A 17,675-nucleotide genomic window follows, 5' to 3' on the forward strand; every position below is an offset into this window, starting at 1 on the left:
AGCACCTCCTCTGCCTCACCCCCACCCCACAAGCAGCTCTCCTATAAAGGCATCTGACTCTTGAACCAGAACCAGAATGGGGGGGGGGCGGGGACGTAGAGAACCGAGCTCGGGGGTGGAGAGGGGATGAGAGGGGCCAGGAGGGCCAGGTGACAACTACTCTGAAAGAGGAAGAGCCCCAGATGCAGGCAGCCCCATCCCTGGGAGAAACCTGTGGTTCTATGAAGAGAGAGGGCTGCTCTCTTTGCTGAGGGAAGGCCTGCCTCCCAGGTCCGGCCTCTGGGCGCAGCCTTGCCCGCCAGGCAGCGTTGGGAGAGGTCCAGAGCGGGGCACCTGGCTGCACGTTAGCCTTTCCTGGGCGGCTTAAAAAGGAAAAACCACACCCAGGCCCCTCCCCGAAATGCCCGATCCAATCTATGCACCGGGTTGAGAACCGCGGCGCAGAACTCCTGTCTGGCGGGGAAGCAGGGAGGGCAGGCAAGCCTCTCTCTGGCTGGGGGCCAGCTTTCGCCACTCCTGCACACAGGGCTGGACGGGGTACCCTCCTCCCCCTCCCCCACAAGAACACTATTGCCACAGAGCTGGTCAGTCCTGGAAGTTTGGTAATGGGGGCGCGTGCCCTCCTCATTCCTCACACCCCTGGAGGGAAGGGTGACTGGTACCAGCCTTCTTTCGCACTCCCTTGCACTCCCTTCCTTTCTCCCGGCTTCACACTACCTGACACCTGCAGGGAGAAGTCGTGAAAGCTGAGCAGCTCCACAGAAATGGGTTTAGCTGGAGAGAAGGCACTCAAAGCAAGCCAGACTTTGAGCAAATACATCTGATCCGGAACTAGATAATAAAATAGCGTGCACTTTATTTAAAACCAACCAAGCGTTGATAAAAATATATTTCACTGCAGCTGTGATTCCATCTCCAACCTCAACAGTAAGAACTGGGCATTTCTCTACTCTTCACATCACATGTGGGGCCTGGCAGAGGAGGCCACCCACCTCCACCAAAGCCTCGAAGGAAGCGTGAGCGCCCTGGTGGGGAGGGTGCAGCCGCAGAGCACGAGAAGGGAAGGGGCTGTGAGGCACATCTCTGCTGTCTGCTCTGCGCTCCTCCTAGGCAACTCATCAGCGGACTCCCTGGTGGCAGTGATGGAGAGAGAGATGGAGAACCGCCCGGAGCTGCGCAGACAGGACGATGAACCCTCCTTCCTCCTTCAGGGTCTCTGAAACCCCCACAGGGGATCTCATGGCCACTGCAGGGTCCTACTTGCAGGTACGAGCCTACGAAGCAGTCATCTTTTGCTCTGGCTGAAGGGAAATCAAGATTCTGAGAGGAACCACTTTCCTCTTGACACAGAGCAGCTACAGGGCAGTTTCCTACATACAGTACGGCAGCGGGCAAGCGGAGGGCCCTGCTGGCTCGGATTAAGGCACTTGTAACAGATTCAATGTACATCCTGGCCCACTTCCCTTCCCCTCAGGCCCCAAATGCCCTGCCTCTTCCCCACGCTGGGCAATGAAGGGGACAGGAGCATGTCCTGAGGGACTGTGGTTTGGATGGAGTTCAGGGCTAGAAGGAGAAGACAAGCAGGAAGGAAGCTGGGGACTTGGCAGGGGAGGAGCTAGAGAAGGACAGGAGAGCAAGAGCGTCGGAGGAAGGCAAGGCAGCCGCTGAGTCACAGGAGGCCCCTGGCAGTGATCAGAGGTGTCTGCCGAGAGGAGGTGCAGAAGCTGGCGGGAGGCCCCCCACCTTCCCCTGGCTGAGACAGGGGGGAGCAGAGAAAGGGTGAGGAGAACCAACCCCAGGCAGAGAAGCACAGAGGACAGGGCCCCTGAGGACCAGTGGCGGGTGGTCTTTCTCTCTCTCTCGGCTAAGGCGGCTGGTGCAGAGACAGCGTTCGGAGACAGAGCAAGAAAGGGGCAGGGGGCTGGGAGGAGGGCTGTGAGACCCAGAAGCAGCTCGGCTCTTTGGTATGACGAAGGTGGCAGCGTCCGGCGTCCTTCTCACTCCTCCTCCACGCTCCGGGGCCCCTTGGCCGCTCGCCTCTGCCGCCAGCGCAGCTCTTCCACCTGGCGCTCCAGCCCCCGCACCTTGGCCTCCAGCTGGGCCCCCGAGGCCCGGGTGCCAGTGAGCCGGCTCAGCAGGGCGTAGAGCGTCAGCAAGGCCAGGAGGAGCAAGGCCCGGGTGGAAGGGTCGGGCACTGACCTCACCAGGGCCACAAAAGCGGCCAGGAAGAGGGCAAGCTTCAGGCCCCACAGGATCCGCCCCAGCAAGGCCAAGACCAAGCCGAGGAGCAGGGACAGCAGCCAATAGGCAACCAGGGCCCCCGCTCCCCACAGCAGGAAGGTCTGGACTTGGCCGGGGCTGAGCTTCAGGCCCTGGGTGAGGTGATCTCCTAGAAAGGGAGAGAGTCACAGAATCAGCCCACCTGGTGCCGCGAAAGGAGAGGTTTGGTCAAGAACCAAAAGCGGGAGGAGCCAAACCCCCTCGCCAAGGAAAACTCCTTTCCCACGGGGTCGTGGAGCTTAAATCTCAGCTCCGGTCCCAGCTGACTGTGGGGAGACTACTTCCCTTGGTTGAGTCTGCTGCATCTGTGAAGTGGGAGTAACGCTCTGGGCTGTGGGTGACAGTTAGATGAGATGGTATGGCTTAGCATGAGGCGGCCGTTAGCAGCCTGCTCTTATGCTCGTCTCTGGGGAGACCTGGGAGATGCTGAGCAGCCGGGGAAAAGTCTAGACCCTGAAAAGATAAATTCCCACAAACAGGAAGGGACAGGCTAAGCTCCAGCTGACCTAACCATTCTCTGCCACTCACCTTCTAGCCCCAAGGCATTCAGCAGCTGTGCAGCAACCCCAGACAGCGTGAAGAAGGCCACAGAGATGGCCGATGAGACCGCCCACATCACCTGAGCCAAGGTCTGTGGGAAGAGCAGAGCGTGAGTTGAGTCCGTGATTACTGATGCTCTTCTCTTCTGAGTCTCACCACCGCTGCCCACGAACATCTCCACCTGCCTCTCAGCCTGGCTGAGGGGTCCCTTCCACAGCCACCTTCCAGTGCATGGGGATGGATGGCGGGCCATTTCTCCTTCCTTCTGAACTGGAACCCAGGACACTTGGGCCCTACTTCAACTGATGTGCTGGAATACTTTGGCGGTAGTAGTGGGTGAACGTGGGCATGTGGGGGTGACCATCCAATCCCTGGAGTAGTCACCCTGTAAAACTGGGGTCCTCCTAGCCTCCCAGGGAATCATGAAGGTGTGTGAAGTAACAGCGGTGGAGGGCTAGGATGTTTCAGTGAAAAAGAAGTCAATCAGCTCTTCTATATTATGCATTTTATAAATGATTGTTTCAGCCGTTTAGGACGACCTATCAGAAGTATGTACCAGCAGGCTTGGGATGCCATTAGGCAGAAGAGACAGCCCTGCCTAAGAACCCTGAGTCATCCTCACCGCCACCTCTGAAGGTGAAAGAATGAACTCAGGTCTTGATATTTTGCCAATTTAAGCCTCTAGGTCAGATTTAGACCAAAGCCAGACTCTATAGTCACCGGTGACGTAGGTTGATAAAGATGGCTCATTTCCCAGCCTTTCTGGCAAGAAAGGGCAGGAATAAGGCAAAGATAGGGGTGGAGCTAAAGGCCCTGGGGTAGGAATGAAACAATGAGAGTGCAAAAGGTCGGGGCTGTCTGGCTTCATTCTGTGGAACTGGGGGCTCTCTCCATGAACAACGGCTCCTCTGTCCTCAGTGCGTGTAGCCACAGCAGGGAACACCTTCCTTACCTCGGAAACTAGGTGCGTGGTTTCTGGCCCAATCCAGGCATCCAACGTTCCCCGCACAGATCGACCTATCTGGCTCAGGAGATCAACTGGGGCCTCCCTCTTCTGCTGGCCTGGTGGCACGAAGTCTCGATGGGACTGGGATGATGCTGAGTGGAGGAGGACGAGGGCCGCTAGGAACATCAGGACGACTTTGAACAGATGCTTGCCCCGTGGTGAACTGCTGCCTGAGCCTGCCATGGCTGGGTCTGCCAGAGAAGAAGCATGGGGTGAGCGGAGGGCCCGAACCAGCTGAGAAACCCACTGTCTCGAGCATGACGGGCCCCAGCACCCCCCACCGCCCCTCCCTGTTAGCTGACAAAGGCAGAACTCAGACTTCAACTTAAGCCGGGCACAACCACCTCATTCACGGGTTCCTCTCGCACGTTCTTTACCACTTGCATCTTAACTAGCCAGCAAGTATCAGTCAATGCCTTAAGGTGGATGAGAAGATCTCTCTAAGGCTTATTCCAGTTCTAAAACCCTGAAGGCCTGCCTTTGTGTCTTAGGTGCTTTGGGTATAAAAACAAAAAATTATAAGACTATATGGCTTTGGGCTTTCCTGGCAGCGCAGTGGTTAAGAATCCACCTGCCAATGCAAGGGACACGGGTTCCATGCCTGGCCCGGGAAGATCCCACATGCCGCAGAGCAACTAAGCCCGTGTGCCACAACTACTGAGCCTGTGCTCTAGAGCCCACGAGCCACAACCACTGAAGCCCATGCGCCTAGAGCCCATGCTCTGCAACAAGAGAAGCCACAACAATGAGAAGCCCTGGCACCGCAACAAAGAGTAGCCCCCGCTCACCGTAACTAGAGAAAGCCCACGCGCAGCAACGAAGACCCAAATGCAGCCAAAAATAAAAACAAATAAATAAATAAATTTATTAAAAAGAAAAAGACTATACAGCTTTGTCCTCAAGGAGGTTATAATCTACTTAAGATAAAGCTGATATTTATATTTTAAAAAAACCTTAAAACATAGCACTCGAATAGGATTACCGCTATATAACGATGTAAAGAAAAGGGCTCAGGTGCTCAAATAAGAACCCACTGCACATAGGTCATTTGCTCTGCAGGACCATCACGTGAGGTGGGCGTTATCCTCCTCGCTAAGGGGAGACAGGAGAAGAAACTGAGACTTAGGAATTAAGCATTTACCCAAGGACAAAGGCCAGGAGTTAAACCCAAGCTTCCGCTTCCAAAACGCAGAAGTGAAGGTGGTTGCTCATTGGAATCACCTGGAAGCTTCACAAAGTTCTGATACCTCTGCCCCAAGCCCCGAGCTTCTGATGTCACCATCCGGGTGTGGCCTGGGCTTTGACCTGCAAAAGTGCCCCAGGGGATTCCACTGTGCAAAGTTGAGACCCACTGATACAGAGATGACCTCAACTCCCCAGCCCCCAACGTAGGCAAGAAGTTAAAGCACAACTTTTACGGAAAGATATTATTATTATTAACAGCAATTTAACCACGCGTCACCTATCTCGTTTAATCCTCACAACAACCCATCAGTTAGGTATTGTTCTTATCCCCCATTTTCCTGATGAAGAAACTGAGGGAGGATAAGTAGTAAGCGGGAGAGCCAGGATTTGAATCCAGGTGCATCTGACATCAGACCCGCTCACACATAGCCCTGCGTTGTATCCTCTCCAACTTCAGTCTCAGAAGCGACTTGGAAAGTCCTACAATAGATTATTCATGAGCTAAAACAGACTTGACATCTACCAATCCACTCCATGAATTACTGGTGACAATTCACTTAACCACTCTGTGCTCTGATCTCATCTGTAATGGGATACTGTAGGCAAATTAAGACCCAACAAGTATCGACTCATTGAAGTACGCTGGATTTGGCCAAGAAAAACGTTTTCAGTTCCAACTTCTATTTGCCACCACGCTTGAGAAAAGTCAAATGGCACCAGCAAATCCCATTCTTTTCCAGGCTCAGAAATGAACCTGCAGTTCCAGGGTGTTTCTGTGATTCAGACCTGATGAGCAGAGAGGCTAAGCCATGTCGCTGAGGTAGGAGCAGCCAGGTGTTTGAAGTTTTTGTAGTTACCAGGGCACTACGGGAGTCGGCCAGAAATCTGGAGCCATCAGGATGGAGGAGAGCGAAGAGAAGATGTTCCCATTCTTGTTTAGTGGGAAGGAGCAGGGTCCAAGAAGGGGTTATAAAAATATCACACTCGGGGCACTTTCTGGCCCAGAAACAGCTGCTCTAAGTCCCTCCTGAGGCCTGTAGGTAAAGCAGGGCTGCAAAACATGCAGTTCATAGGGAGCGACCTCAGGCTGGGAAGCCTTCTCCTCTTTTTGGCACAAGTCGAGAACCAGACAGTTCCTGCCTGCCAGGGGTCAGAGACGAGGAAAGCATGGGTCAGTTCCTGGTCTATCTGGGTCATGACCACACTGGGGACATAAAGAGCAGGGTTGCTATATTGGGTTGGATTCTATATCCAAGGACCTCCACCAGGAGGGATCAGATGTCGTGTCCTCCTTTCTGGAAGGTCAGGGTGACATGAGCTGCTGCCCCCTTGGCAGACTTCTGCATTCTTCGCCAGCCTCGACTTTCAGGCGGCCATTTGCTCCAGTCGAGGGGAGCTGGGGGACCTTGAAATAAACTCTCCACGGGGAGGCTGGCATTGCAATGCCAGCTGACCTTCCAAAGGGCACCGGAAACCAAATCTAACAGGATTCTGGAGAGTGGCCTTTGCAGATAAGAGAGCAGATTACTGGCTCGTCCCTTTCATCCAATTGTTTTCTTTAACAGGATTCTTTCTCATTTCTTTTTTTTTTTTTTAACAATTTTATTGGAGTATAATTGCTTTACAATGGTGTGTTAGTTTCTGCTTTACAACATCTTTCTCATTCTTCAGCAAGAGCCTAACCCACCGCCATTACGCCTCCTCACTTCAGCCCCATCAAATACTTTTTTTTTTTTTGCGGTACGCGGGCCTCTCACTGTTGTGGCCTCTCCCGTTGCGGAGCACAGGCTCCGGACGCGCAGGCTCAGCGGCCATGGCTCATGGGCCCAGCCGCTCCGCGGCATGTGGGATCCTCCTGGACCAGGGCACGAACCTGTGTCCTCTGCATCGGCAGGCGGACTCTCAACCACTGCGCCACCAGGGAAGCCCCGATCAAATACTTTCAACAAAGAGAAGCCATGGTAGTCAGGAGCCGAAGCAGTCTTGAGCTCTGAGAGGAAGGATGTCTTAAACGTCTTCACCTCCTGCAATGCCTGACCTCAGAAAAATAGCAGGCACTCAACAACCACAACAAACTGTGTGTGTGTGGTGTGTATAGTGTGTGTGGTGTGTATAGTGTGTGTGTTGCTTTATAATTTACAAAGTGCTTGTTCTTTCACCATCTCATTTAACTCCTATAAGAATCGTATAAGATACTGCTACTCTCCACGTTTTACTCAGAAAACAATGGCTTGGAGAGATCAAGTGACTTGTTAAAGTACACGCATCGGGACTGGGACTTGACTCCAGAACCCAGGATCTGAACCTTGCCCTTTCGCTCCTTCCACACCTCCACTCTGCCTCAGTAAGACATGGCCCCCGCCCTCAAGGTGCTTCAAGTCCTGCCCCCAAATCAACAATCACAACGTTAGAGGACTAACTACCCAGACTCCCACGAGGAGGCCACCCACCAGAAGATGACCCACCTGCTGGGCTCACACGTCATGGCTCTACAGCGAGACGTATGAGGACAGCAGAAAATTGGGACTAGACCTGCCACTTTTGTTCAGGCAGCTGCAACGGGGCTCAGGAAGGGACGGGCTGAGCCGGGGAAACTGAACTATGGTAGTGCGGAGCCACATATGTTTAGCTGTGGTTTGCTAAGAGGGCGGGGTGGGGGGCGGTCCCCACTCCCCCTGCCAAGGCTCCTTCCTCCGGTAGCTTCCTCTTGCGCTATGAATCGCGACGTGGCAGGAGGGGCAGCTGACTTAGTACCCTCTGCCGGCTCTGATTTCCCCATTATTGAGGAACTTGCCCCTTTGGAGCAGCGGTTCTCGACTCCGGTTGCCCATCAGAAGGGCCTGAGCCGGTTTAAGCTAGAGGGTCTGCCCCACCCCACCCCGGGGCTTCCTTACTCCGACCCTCCCCAGAGACGGGCTCAGGCTTTTGTTTTTAGAGCTCCCCGGGGATTTCTGATGCATAACGGGACAGCTGCCACAAATGGTCCGCAGCACAGGGAAGAGTCTACTTTGGGCAAAGCCCCCAGAGTGCAGCATTGGGCAGAGGACTCTAGACTTCCTTCTGTCCCAAGCTCAATTCTGCCACACACTAAAAGCCACTACCTTCTGTCTTATCACTTAACCTGTCTGAGTTTCAGTCTCCTCAAATGTAAAATGGGGTTAAGCAAGGTTATGAGTTACCGCAAGGAGTTAACATGTTTCTGCAAGAACTTTGTAAACTGTAAACATCTATAGGAACGTTGCAGTACACAAATTGCCAATATACCACTCACTGCATTGTAGCATCATTTACCAGTTTCTATGCCTGGCTCCCCCATTAGACTTTGAGCACCTCCTCGTCAGGCTTAACTTTTCTTGTAATCTCCAGCGCCTAGCACAGAACAATGACTAATAAATGCTTGTTAAATGAGTATTAGAAGCCCGCCAAGAAGCGGTGAGGGTGGCAATGGAGAGCCATGGAGAGGTGCGGAGAGGAGGCTATTTTAAAGTTGATCCAAATATGCAGCGGCCACCCGAAAAGCACAGCTGCGTGGAAAGGAAGCTGCTAGACCGGGTGAAGCTGCCCCTGAGAAGAATGAAGTCAGCGTCCCAGCAGGTGGGGGCAGCCCCCCGCTAAACCCCTGACAGCTGCTGCTGCCCAGCAACTGTTTGGGGGCCGGGCGACGGGCAAAGGGGCAGGCTCCCAGGCGCACGACGCCTTCCCCAGGACCCAGCCTCCCCGAGACAGGGTGTCAGTGGCGTGCATGTGCTATTTCGAACCGCGTGTCCCCTGCCAAGCTTGCTGGGTGGCGTCACCGGCAAGGGATGTGGCGCGGCCCAGGGGTTCGGGGTATCCCAAAGGGCTCGGAGCGGGGCCGCGGGAGGCTGGGCCGTGGGCGGGAGTCGGGGGCGAGGGGCTCAGCGCTGGCCTCGTCCCCCAGCCTGACAACCACCCGGCCTTGACCGGACCTCGGCGCAGCGCTGGGAACTCTTCTCCCCGGAAACACGCGCCTCCCCTGTTACCTACTAACGACGCCCCCTGTTGCATAGCAACGAGGATCCGAGTCCCCAGTTAATCTCCCCGCCGCGCGACGTCGGAGCCCTCTCTACTGGTGCTCGCCAGGCCTCGCGGCTCCGCCCTGGTCCCGCCTGTAGCGGCCGCCGCCGCAACCCAGTCCCGGGTACAGCCCCGGAGCCCCGGTCTCGGGTCGCACTCACCGGGCTCCGGCCACAGCTGTTCTTCACGTGCAACTTCACTAAAACGCGCCACTAAAACCGCGCCACTAAAGCGGCGCCTCAATAGTGGGGCGTTGGTTTATCGTCTGCGCACGCGCGAGGCGGGATGCGCCCACGGACCGGCAGGCCTCCCTCACAGCCCAAACCTGGTGCCGGTCAGCGCATGCGCCCTACCCTCTGATTACCTTTTTTTCCCAAGCATTCCCACGGAGAGAAGAATGGGGTCGGAAGTTCGAGCTGGAAACGGAAGTCTCTGGCAGGAAAGGGGAAAGAGGTGACTATATCTGGGCTATAGCGTGGATAAACTGGATCTTTGGATTTGGAGTGGAACCTTATCCGCCTCTAAAAATCCCCTTGGCATTTCGGGGAATGTAGTTCTCCAGCTACGTGGTGCCTCCTGGGGCATTGTGGGAAATGTAGTTCTAGAGGCGCCTCAGAGCACCTGGTCTTTTGAGAAACTTTTCGCGCTAAAAAAGCACAAAGGGAAAGGGTGTTAGAGGAGTAGTAAGAGGCGCACAACCGGGAAAATGCATCCTTTCCTTCTGAGAGCATTTCCACACCCACACTCTGCAGATGGCTCCTAAATGTTCTCCTAATTTTAGAAAGGGAAGGGAACCTACTCCCAGACCCATTTCTATATATATATATATATATATATATATATATATATATATATATATATATATATATATAAAGGCAGCATTATGAGGGGGAACGCCAGGGGATTTGGAATGAAGTGATCTTTGGTCTGCTTTGTGATTCTAGCAGGTCACTTCATCTCTCTGGATCTCCTTGTTTCAACTTTGCTATTGTTAGAAAGAAAACTATAGGCTCGAAATGGAGTCACATTGCTAGGACAAGCCCCCAAACCGGGGATTAATACCTGACCTAGCTGAACTTTCAACCTCCCCCAGAAATGTAGTCTTAACTAGTCGGTCAGGAATTTTTTGGTCAGCACCAATGAGGCAATCTGTCACATGGGCTCTCTCTTGCCCCCAAAGGAAGATGAGATAATCTGCTATATAGACGCCTTTCATTCCCCATGGATAGGTTACCTATGCCTAAAATAATCTCCTTTTTTCTGTTTATGACTTCCATGTCCTGCCTTTAAAAACCCTTCCCTTACTGTAGCCCTTTGGAGAGATGGCATGCTGCCTGATTCATGAATCTTTTATAGCTAATTAGATCTTTGAAATTTACTGGGTTGAATTTTGTTTTTTAACTGTATAAAGTACTAGAAGGTCCTAAAAATACCTCTTCAATGCACAGTAGGTGTGGCGATTCAATGAAGTAAGGGGGGTGAACATGTTTTTAAAAACATCCAAGTAGCTGTCCAAATGCTTCTATCACATTGGTTGCCATAGGCAGGCTCCCCTTTGATGTTAAAACAGTTCCTGAAACTCAACACTCTAAAATAGAGCTTTTTTTCCCCTCCCTCCCTGAACCAGCTGTCTAATTCAGCCTTCGATAGCTCTGAGGAACTGACCCCAAGAGGTAGTGGGAGAGGCCAGTATATCTGTGACTTTGGCTAAATGGTATGTGCAATCCAGCATATGTCTCAGCAGAAGGTTACTGCTAGCCATGAGGAACAGGTATCTCAGTTCATGATTTTAGGGCTTTTCTAAGTATGGGAAGATGCAAGAGTTTGGGTTCATAAAAAATCTTCCTGTCATATTTAACTATCTAAGGGCCTGTTTTCTCAAAGCACAGAGTGGATCATCCTGTCCTTCACCCTGAATTCCTTTCAGGGTGTACTGTAGGTCAGCAAGTACAGCAGCTAAGGACTAGTAGACTAGTCCCTAGTAGCCTTGTGGAACTGGATGGTGAGTGGCATTCCTTGTTTTACAGTGCCCCCCTGTGGTCATAAATTTAACCAAGGTTTGGGAGGCATTTCATAACCAATTTGTCCCATGGGGCCAGTAAGGCTTATTTCTAGGTCAGGCGAGGATTTCGTGGATATGCCACCTAATGTGAAATTACTGGACTAGACCCTGTTAATTGTAGCCATAGAAGTATCTGAACCACCTGTATTACTAGTCTGTCATGGTTCAGGAAATGATTCTCTCTTGTTGCTTCTTCCCATATCTAGAGTTACACTGTTACCATCATTTTAATTTTTTATACAACTGTATATTTGGTCAACTGTTTCAAGTTGCTTAGTCATCATTATTTTTGTTGGAGGCTCAATTACACATTGGGTAATACAAGAAATAACAATCTTGTAGAATAAGCAGAGTACAAGTAGTATAGCTAGCAGCATTAATAAAGTCTGAAGTAGGAATTTAAACTAAGAACTTTCATTAGGTGCAGCCCCTGCTCATCTGACCCAGTCTGTTCCATACCAGTCACTATATTTAAGGGTAATGATAAATTGGCATTGTTCATAAGGTACTCAGCCCAATTTCCCAATGTTATTAATCTTATTATCCTTAGTATAATTTAATTGTTCCCAACATAAGGGGGCTTTTAAATTTAAACGACTGTAGCCTGGTGTTAACCATAAAAATCCATCCCATAATTGAGGGACAGTCTCTCCCAATAAGCAGGAGGTTATGGTTTTTGACTGAAATTTAGCTCATTATTCCAATTGAGCTTGAGTGAGTAACCTTTAAAAAAAATTTGTATTTTATGGCCAGGGTCAGAGCAGGTATGATTGATTGGCCAAGTGAGGGGGTCTCATCTAGTAATATCAATAGTGGCCTGAACGGAACTATAACTTCTTTCTTCTAGAAAAAATTTTCTAAGGGCCATTCAATCAGAGCCTTGGAGTGGAGAAATCCACCAAGGTAAACCAGAAGTACTGGACACAGGTAATTGACCATAAACCCAACAATTGGATTGATTTTTAAACTCTGCATAGGAGTTATGTACCGGTTGTAGAAACCAAGAAAACACTGTAATTGATCAGGCCCAGCATCTTGGAATAGCTGTCTACTTCTGGTGTTGTCTTTTTTTCCTGGTGCGGGTGTAGTTTCTCCTCTGAGTGTCGTTTTAAGTTGATGTTGAGGTCAGCAGTCCTCTCTATAGACCAGTCTGGTACAGAGGCCCTTTTGTTTTTTTGTTTTTTTTTTCTGGTACGCGGGCTTCTCACCGTTGTGGCCTCTCCCATTGCGGAGCACAGGCTCCGGACGCACAGGCTCAGCGGCCATGGCTCACGGGCCCAGCCGCTCCGCGGCATGTGGGATCTTCCCGGACCGGGGCACGAACCCGTGTCCCCTGCATCGGCAGGCGGACTCTCAACCACTGCGCCACCAGGGAAGCCCCCAGAGGCCCTTTTTAAAGTGGGAGATGAATCCAAGGGTCAATTCCCTTCAGTTTCACTGCACATGAGCTAGTTAAGGGTACCTGATAAGGATCCTTTCATCTAGGTTGGAGAGAATTCTTTAAATGATGTCTTTTCCAGTATGCACAATCTCCTGGTTGCAGGTCATGGGGCATCTGATCTTCATCCAAACATAACTAGGGTAAGCTTCAGAAACAAGATTAGAATGTCCTTTTAAAAGTTCAATTAAACCTTACAATAATGCAACTTAGTAGAAAGGAGCCATCTAGGAGGTGAGTCTTCGGCAGTAAATACCGAAACTCAAAGACTGCTAACAGCACTAGAACTTAATATCCACAAAGGTATTACTGAAACATAATTCTTATCTCCAAAACCACCTTCATCTCTACCAAATATAGCCAAATTAAGACTAATTTGCTTGCAAAATGAGTGTGGTTTCAATAAACTTGGCCTGATTATTTACATAGGTATAATTGATCATATATGCTCTTTTAAATTGGCTTTGTTGGAACTTTTCATAAGGAATCTCAGATTTGAACTTTAAAAGTCCTCTCAAGGCCAGGAAAGACATGCCAAGGACTTGCCATCAGATTCTGTTTGGAATACCTATAAATTTGGGTGAATCTCTTTCTTCTTGAGGTACAAAATATCTTGAGGTCCTTGCATCTGCCAGGAAGTGGCTTTCTTTATTCACCTGATAATAAGGCTGTTGGGGACCCTGTATACAAGATACCAGACTGTTTTTTCAACGGATTTATGGCCCCATAAAGTCAATCTTAGTTCCTTAAAACTGTCTGGTCATATCTGAGCCTATGCACATCTCTCTCTATTATGACATTCCAATCAAAACCTTGATAGTATAATGAATGTTTCCAATTGTGTGCTGTTATAAGGAGAGTAGATTCTTATTGAACTTATGCAAATAACCATATTGCCATGAAAATAAGAATACTAAGAGTTTCCAAATTCTGGAGGGATCAGGTAGAGAGAAAAGATAAATGTTTCAGTTCTGCTTACAAAGGTATAATTTACCAAATTGCTGTAAGTCACAGCTTAAGGGGAAAGGTTTGCATATATCTGGAAAACAAAGATTAAAAGTCAATAATATTTCAGACAAAAAGTCACACTTGTTGATCTTGATACTTCATAGTTTTATGAAGCCATGAGGTTTTCCATTCGAATTCTTTACTTTCTTACCCAATTCAGCAGTATAATCTGAAAGTTATCAGAACCCTGTACTTATCAGAAAGTCCTTTCTATGAATCTTCTTGAAAATGAAGCATTTTTGCAAAAGCATCAGAGCAAAACAGTAATTATCTATAAATGACAAGAGACTTTAAAAGGCATAAAGACCTGATTACGATGCAATTGTCAGAGAAATTTAGTTATTTTTGTGACATAGAATATTGAAATAATAACTAGAATTATGACTGATAACATATTATGACTGATAAAATTATTAATGTTATAATGTAACATTATATCTACATTCAAATTTTAGAAATTTCATATAATTTCTAGAACATTTATGTTAATAACAATTACCCATAAACTATAAGCTAAGAAGGTTGACAATGCTTCCCCTGTAATTTAACATACCAAGTAGTTGGGATTGACATATATACACTAATATGTATAAAATAGATAACTAATAAGAACCTGCTGTATAAAAATAAAATTAAATTAAAAAATTAAAAAAAACAAAGCATACGAAATAGTATGTTAGATATTAGTTTAATATCTTTCTTTGAGATGTTTTAGTATTCTCTGAAGTATCCCAAAGTTAGCTAGAAGTCAAAAGAACTTTGGGAGTTCCCTGGTAACATCCCCCATGATGCACGCACGGAAGTTTGTCAAAGATATCAAAAGATTTCAAAACACTTGGTCAAATAGGATCATCGGTCACTGTGAAACAATATTTATTCACTTAATCAAGTGACAATAGAAGATTTCAAAGGCAAATACAAAAAGTTGCAACAGATTGTTTAAAAGGTAGAGAAACTTTACATTCTGCTATCGAAAGCAGATCAATATTCCAAGAAAACTTTGCCCCTCTTAACAGAGAGAGAAAACCAAATTCTAATTTTGTACCAGCTTATTTTTAATACTAAAACTCATTCAACCAACTAAATTCATTCCAGTCTTCACCAGTCCTTATCACATACAAAACTCTTTTCCTAGATAACCTTCTATAACTTTCTTTTATACCTTCAGATTTTGTCCTATGCTTTCCCTTTCTCTCTCTCTCTCTCTCTCTCTCTCTAACTTCTTTTTAGGACAAAATTACTTCCTTTTCCCTTAACAAAATTCATTTCCATTCCCTAAACCTTCTTTTTCCTTTGCACACAAATATATTTTCCTTATTAATTTTTGGAAGTTTTAATTATATATTTTAATTACGTTCTTTAACCTTTAAAAACCTTAATTTCTAGTAAAAGCTAAGAGGTAAGCAATTATGAACTGTCTCTTAATTAGCATTCTGTAGAATGGCAAACTTATTAACTCTATAATTTCTAAAAACATGTGCTTTCTTATTAAAAAAAGTCTCAATTAATAGTTCTAAATATTATTAGTTTCTCTGTAGAGGGAAGCCTATGTTACTGTTTCAGTATCTTATTTTATTTGTAAAGGATCTAGATAGTCAATAAACTTCTAGATATTCAATAAACTTTAACTTAGCAAAACTCTAAAGTTTCAAGTTACCAAAAACCTGGAGAAACTATTTTTAAGAAGACATACGATGAAACGTAATTTTTCCTAAAGAGTTCATCTAAAAACTCTTATCTCATTTACATTTAATTGACTTGTAAAAATCTTACTACGGCAAGTTATTTTTCTTGCTGACAAATTTTGTAATAGAGATAATAAGATCTTATTTGACTTTTAGTAAACCTACCTACAATAAAAATATTACACTTGCTGCTGATTACTTTAAAGACATCTCAAGTTACCAAGTTACCAGTATTAATTAAACCAACAAACTTAAACTAACTTAATACCAAATATTAATTTAATACTGAATATTTCCCAGATCATATGAACCTGAAATCCATTTGGGTTAGTTTATTTATATTTCTGAGAATTTATATAAGTGCTTAATTTCACTTAAACCAATTGAATAGAACTCATTTACAAATTAATGTTGGCAATATCACCTGCAGGTAGAAACATACCATATCTATAACATACACACAAACATGTAGACAACACAACCAGAGATCTCAAAGCTTCACTTAAAATTTAGTCATGAATTGGATATTACAATATAAAACTCATTTGTTTATATAACAGAATAAGTTGTTTACTTGCTTGAGTTTAGCTTTTTTTTTTTTTTTTTTTTTTTTTTTACTTGCTTGAGTTTAAAAAGGCCTCTTTTCCATTTTTTCGTCTCCAGTGTCAGGAATTGGAGATGGTCTAGATAGGTGAGAGTTCCCGAGAGCCCTGGTAGGACATTTACATCTCAAAGGCACAGGGAGAGAAATGCAAGCTCCTCCTAGAAGGACTTTTGTTCCGTTAGGTTCAGAATTTTGAAAAGATGTTTTATCAAACCGATTTCTCTAACAATGCAAAAACCAGTTTTGGAATGTTAAAAGAGCCCCATCTTGGCCATTTCAGGGTGGGATTTCCTTTAGGTCCCAGTTAAGTAAGTACTTGCAAAAGTGTAAGTTCTGTGAATACATGACCCTGACTGGGGTGTTAGTTGGAGGTTGGCTGTTTGATGCTCCTCTTTTCTTCTTTTGGGAAACTCTATCCCACATTTTAAAGTTGGTTTGTCAGGATAAACTTACTACTGAAAACTGTATGGTGGGCCCAGGTGCTGTTTGTAAGCTTAATTCCTCTAAGGTGTCACCTTAGGGTCATTTCAGCTCTTTTACCTGTCTCAGTTTCTCCTTCTAGCAATCTAAAACCCCCGCAGGTGCTCGGAGCACCGGACGGCCAATCCTTATGTGTGCATCCCTGGATGAGTGACTTTTTAAATTAATGAGTGGGAGACTTCCCTGGCGGTCCAGTGGTTAAGACTCCGTGCTTCCACTGAAGGAGCCACGGGTTCGATCCCTGGTCAAGGAACCAAGATCCCGCATGCTAGAAAGTGTGGCCAAAATCAAAAAAAATAAAAACAACAAGAACAACAAAGAACAAAAAAGACCCCAAAAACCTATAGGAAAAAAAATAACATAAATTAATGAGTGGGTTTCCCTATGGGGTTGCGGTACAGTATGAGGACTCACCTCCCCCTCTCCCATAAATTTCTCAGTTGCCTGAGAAAGCTGAAACCAGCTGGGAAGAGCTATGTCTCTTATCTTTGGAGCTGAAAGCTCTCATATGCTACCTTCACTTTTATTCTGACAAACCCTGTTAAAGTTTATGAAGCTGATTTGAGGAAAGACATCAGGTCAGCCTCCCACCCAATCACCCAGTCCAATCGCACTGAAAGACTCCTCAGTCAGTGTCTTTCAGCAACTGAGCAAAATCTTCCCAGTGTCTCTCAACTGGGGAATAGGGCACCTCTTCTTGAACCTAAGTTGAAGGATAACCCGCTCCTCATACCAAGGGGTTTAACAACCTCTGAATTAAACTCAGGATTGTCAACCAAGATGAGAGATCTGAGCTTAGGAGAGACTCAGATAAATTCATCTGGACACACCAAGGAGGCGGACGAGCGCAAGGGGCCCTTGCTGGTACCAAGGGTCTGGATCCTAGAGTTTACACAAAGGAGAGAAGTCTGCTCTGGGTTTCTCCCCTCATGGTCACCAAAACTCAACTGACAAAAAAGTGCACAACATACGAGCTGTGAGTTGAGTTTTATGCATTGTCTTACTGAGGACTAGAGCCCGGGAGACAGCCTCTCCAATAGCTCTGAGGAACTGCTCCAAAGAGGTAGGAAGAGAGGCCAGTATATGTGTGATTTTGGCCAAGGAGTATGTACAATCCAACATCTCAGTAGAAGGTTACTGCTAGTCACGAGGAACAGGTATCTCTGTTCATGATTTTTTTTTAATGTTTGGGATTTCATTTTAATTAATTAATTAATTAATTTGGCTGCACTGGGTCTTAGTTGCAGCACAGGGGATGCCGTGTGCAGGATCTTTGTTGTGGCATGCGGGATCTTTAGTTGCGGCATGCGGGATCTTTAGTTGCGGCATGCGGGATCTAGTTCCCCGACCAG

The 17,675-nt window shown here is 47.2% G+C and overlaps 1 protein-coding gene across 3 annotated transcripts; it reads right to left on the minus strand.

Moving 5' to 3' along the window:
• Positions 1–832: 832 nt before the first annotated feature.
• Positions 833–9,555, minus strand: TMEM109 (transmembrane protein 109). 3 transcript variants are annotated; one of them, XM_033413726.2, is made up of 4 exons: positions 9,411–9,555; positions 3,773–4,017; positions 2,809–2,911; positions 833–2,389 (listed from the first exon to the last, which is right to left on the minus strand). In XM_033413726.2, the coding sequence occupies exons 2-4, from the start codon at positions 4,007–4,009 to the stop codon at positions 1,998–2,000; spliced, it is 732 nt and encodes a 243-aa protein (XP_033269617.1). In that variant the 5' UTR covers positions 4,010–4,017; positions 9,411–9,555; the 3' UTR covers positions 833–1,997. The 3 variants fall into 3 exon arrangements, with proteins under 3 accessions (XP_033269617.1, XP_004264219.1, XP_033269599.1); XM_004264171.4 differs by lacking the exon at positions 9,411–9,555 and adding an exon at positions 9,208–9,364; XM_033413708.2 differs by lacking the exon at positions 9,411–9,555 and adding an exon at positions 9,013–9,170.
• Between the last annotated feature and the right edge of the window lie 8,120 nt (positions 9,556–17,675).

This window comes from Orcinus orca, chromosome 8 (genome assembly GCF_937001465.1).
Source record: "Orcinus orca chromosome 8, mOrcOrc1.1, whole genome shotgun sequence".
In the NCBI taxonomy this organism is placed as follows: domain Eukaryota; kingdom Metazoa; phylum Chordata; class Mammalia; order Artiodactyla; family Delphinidae; genus Orcinus; species Orcinus orca.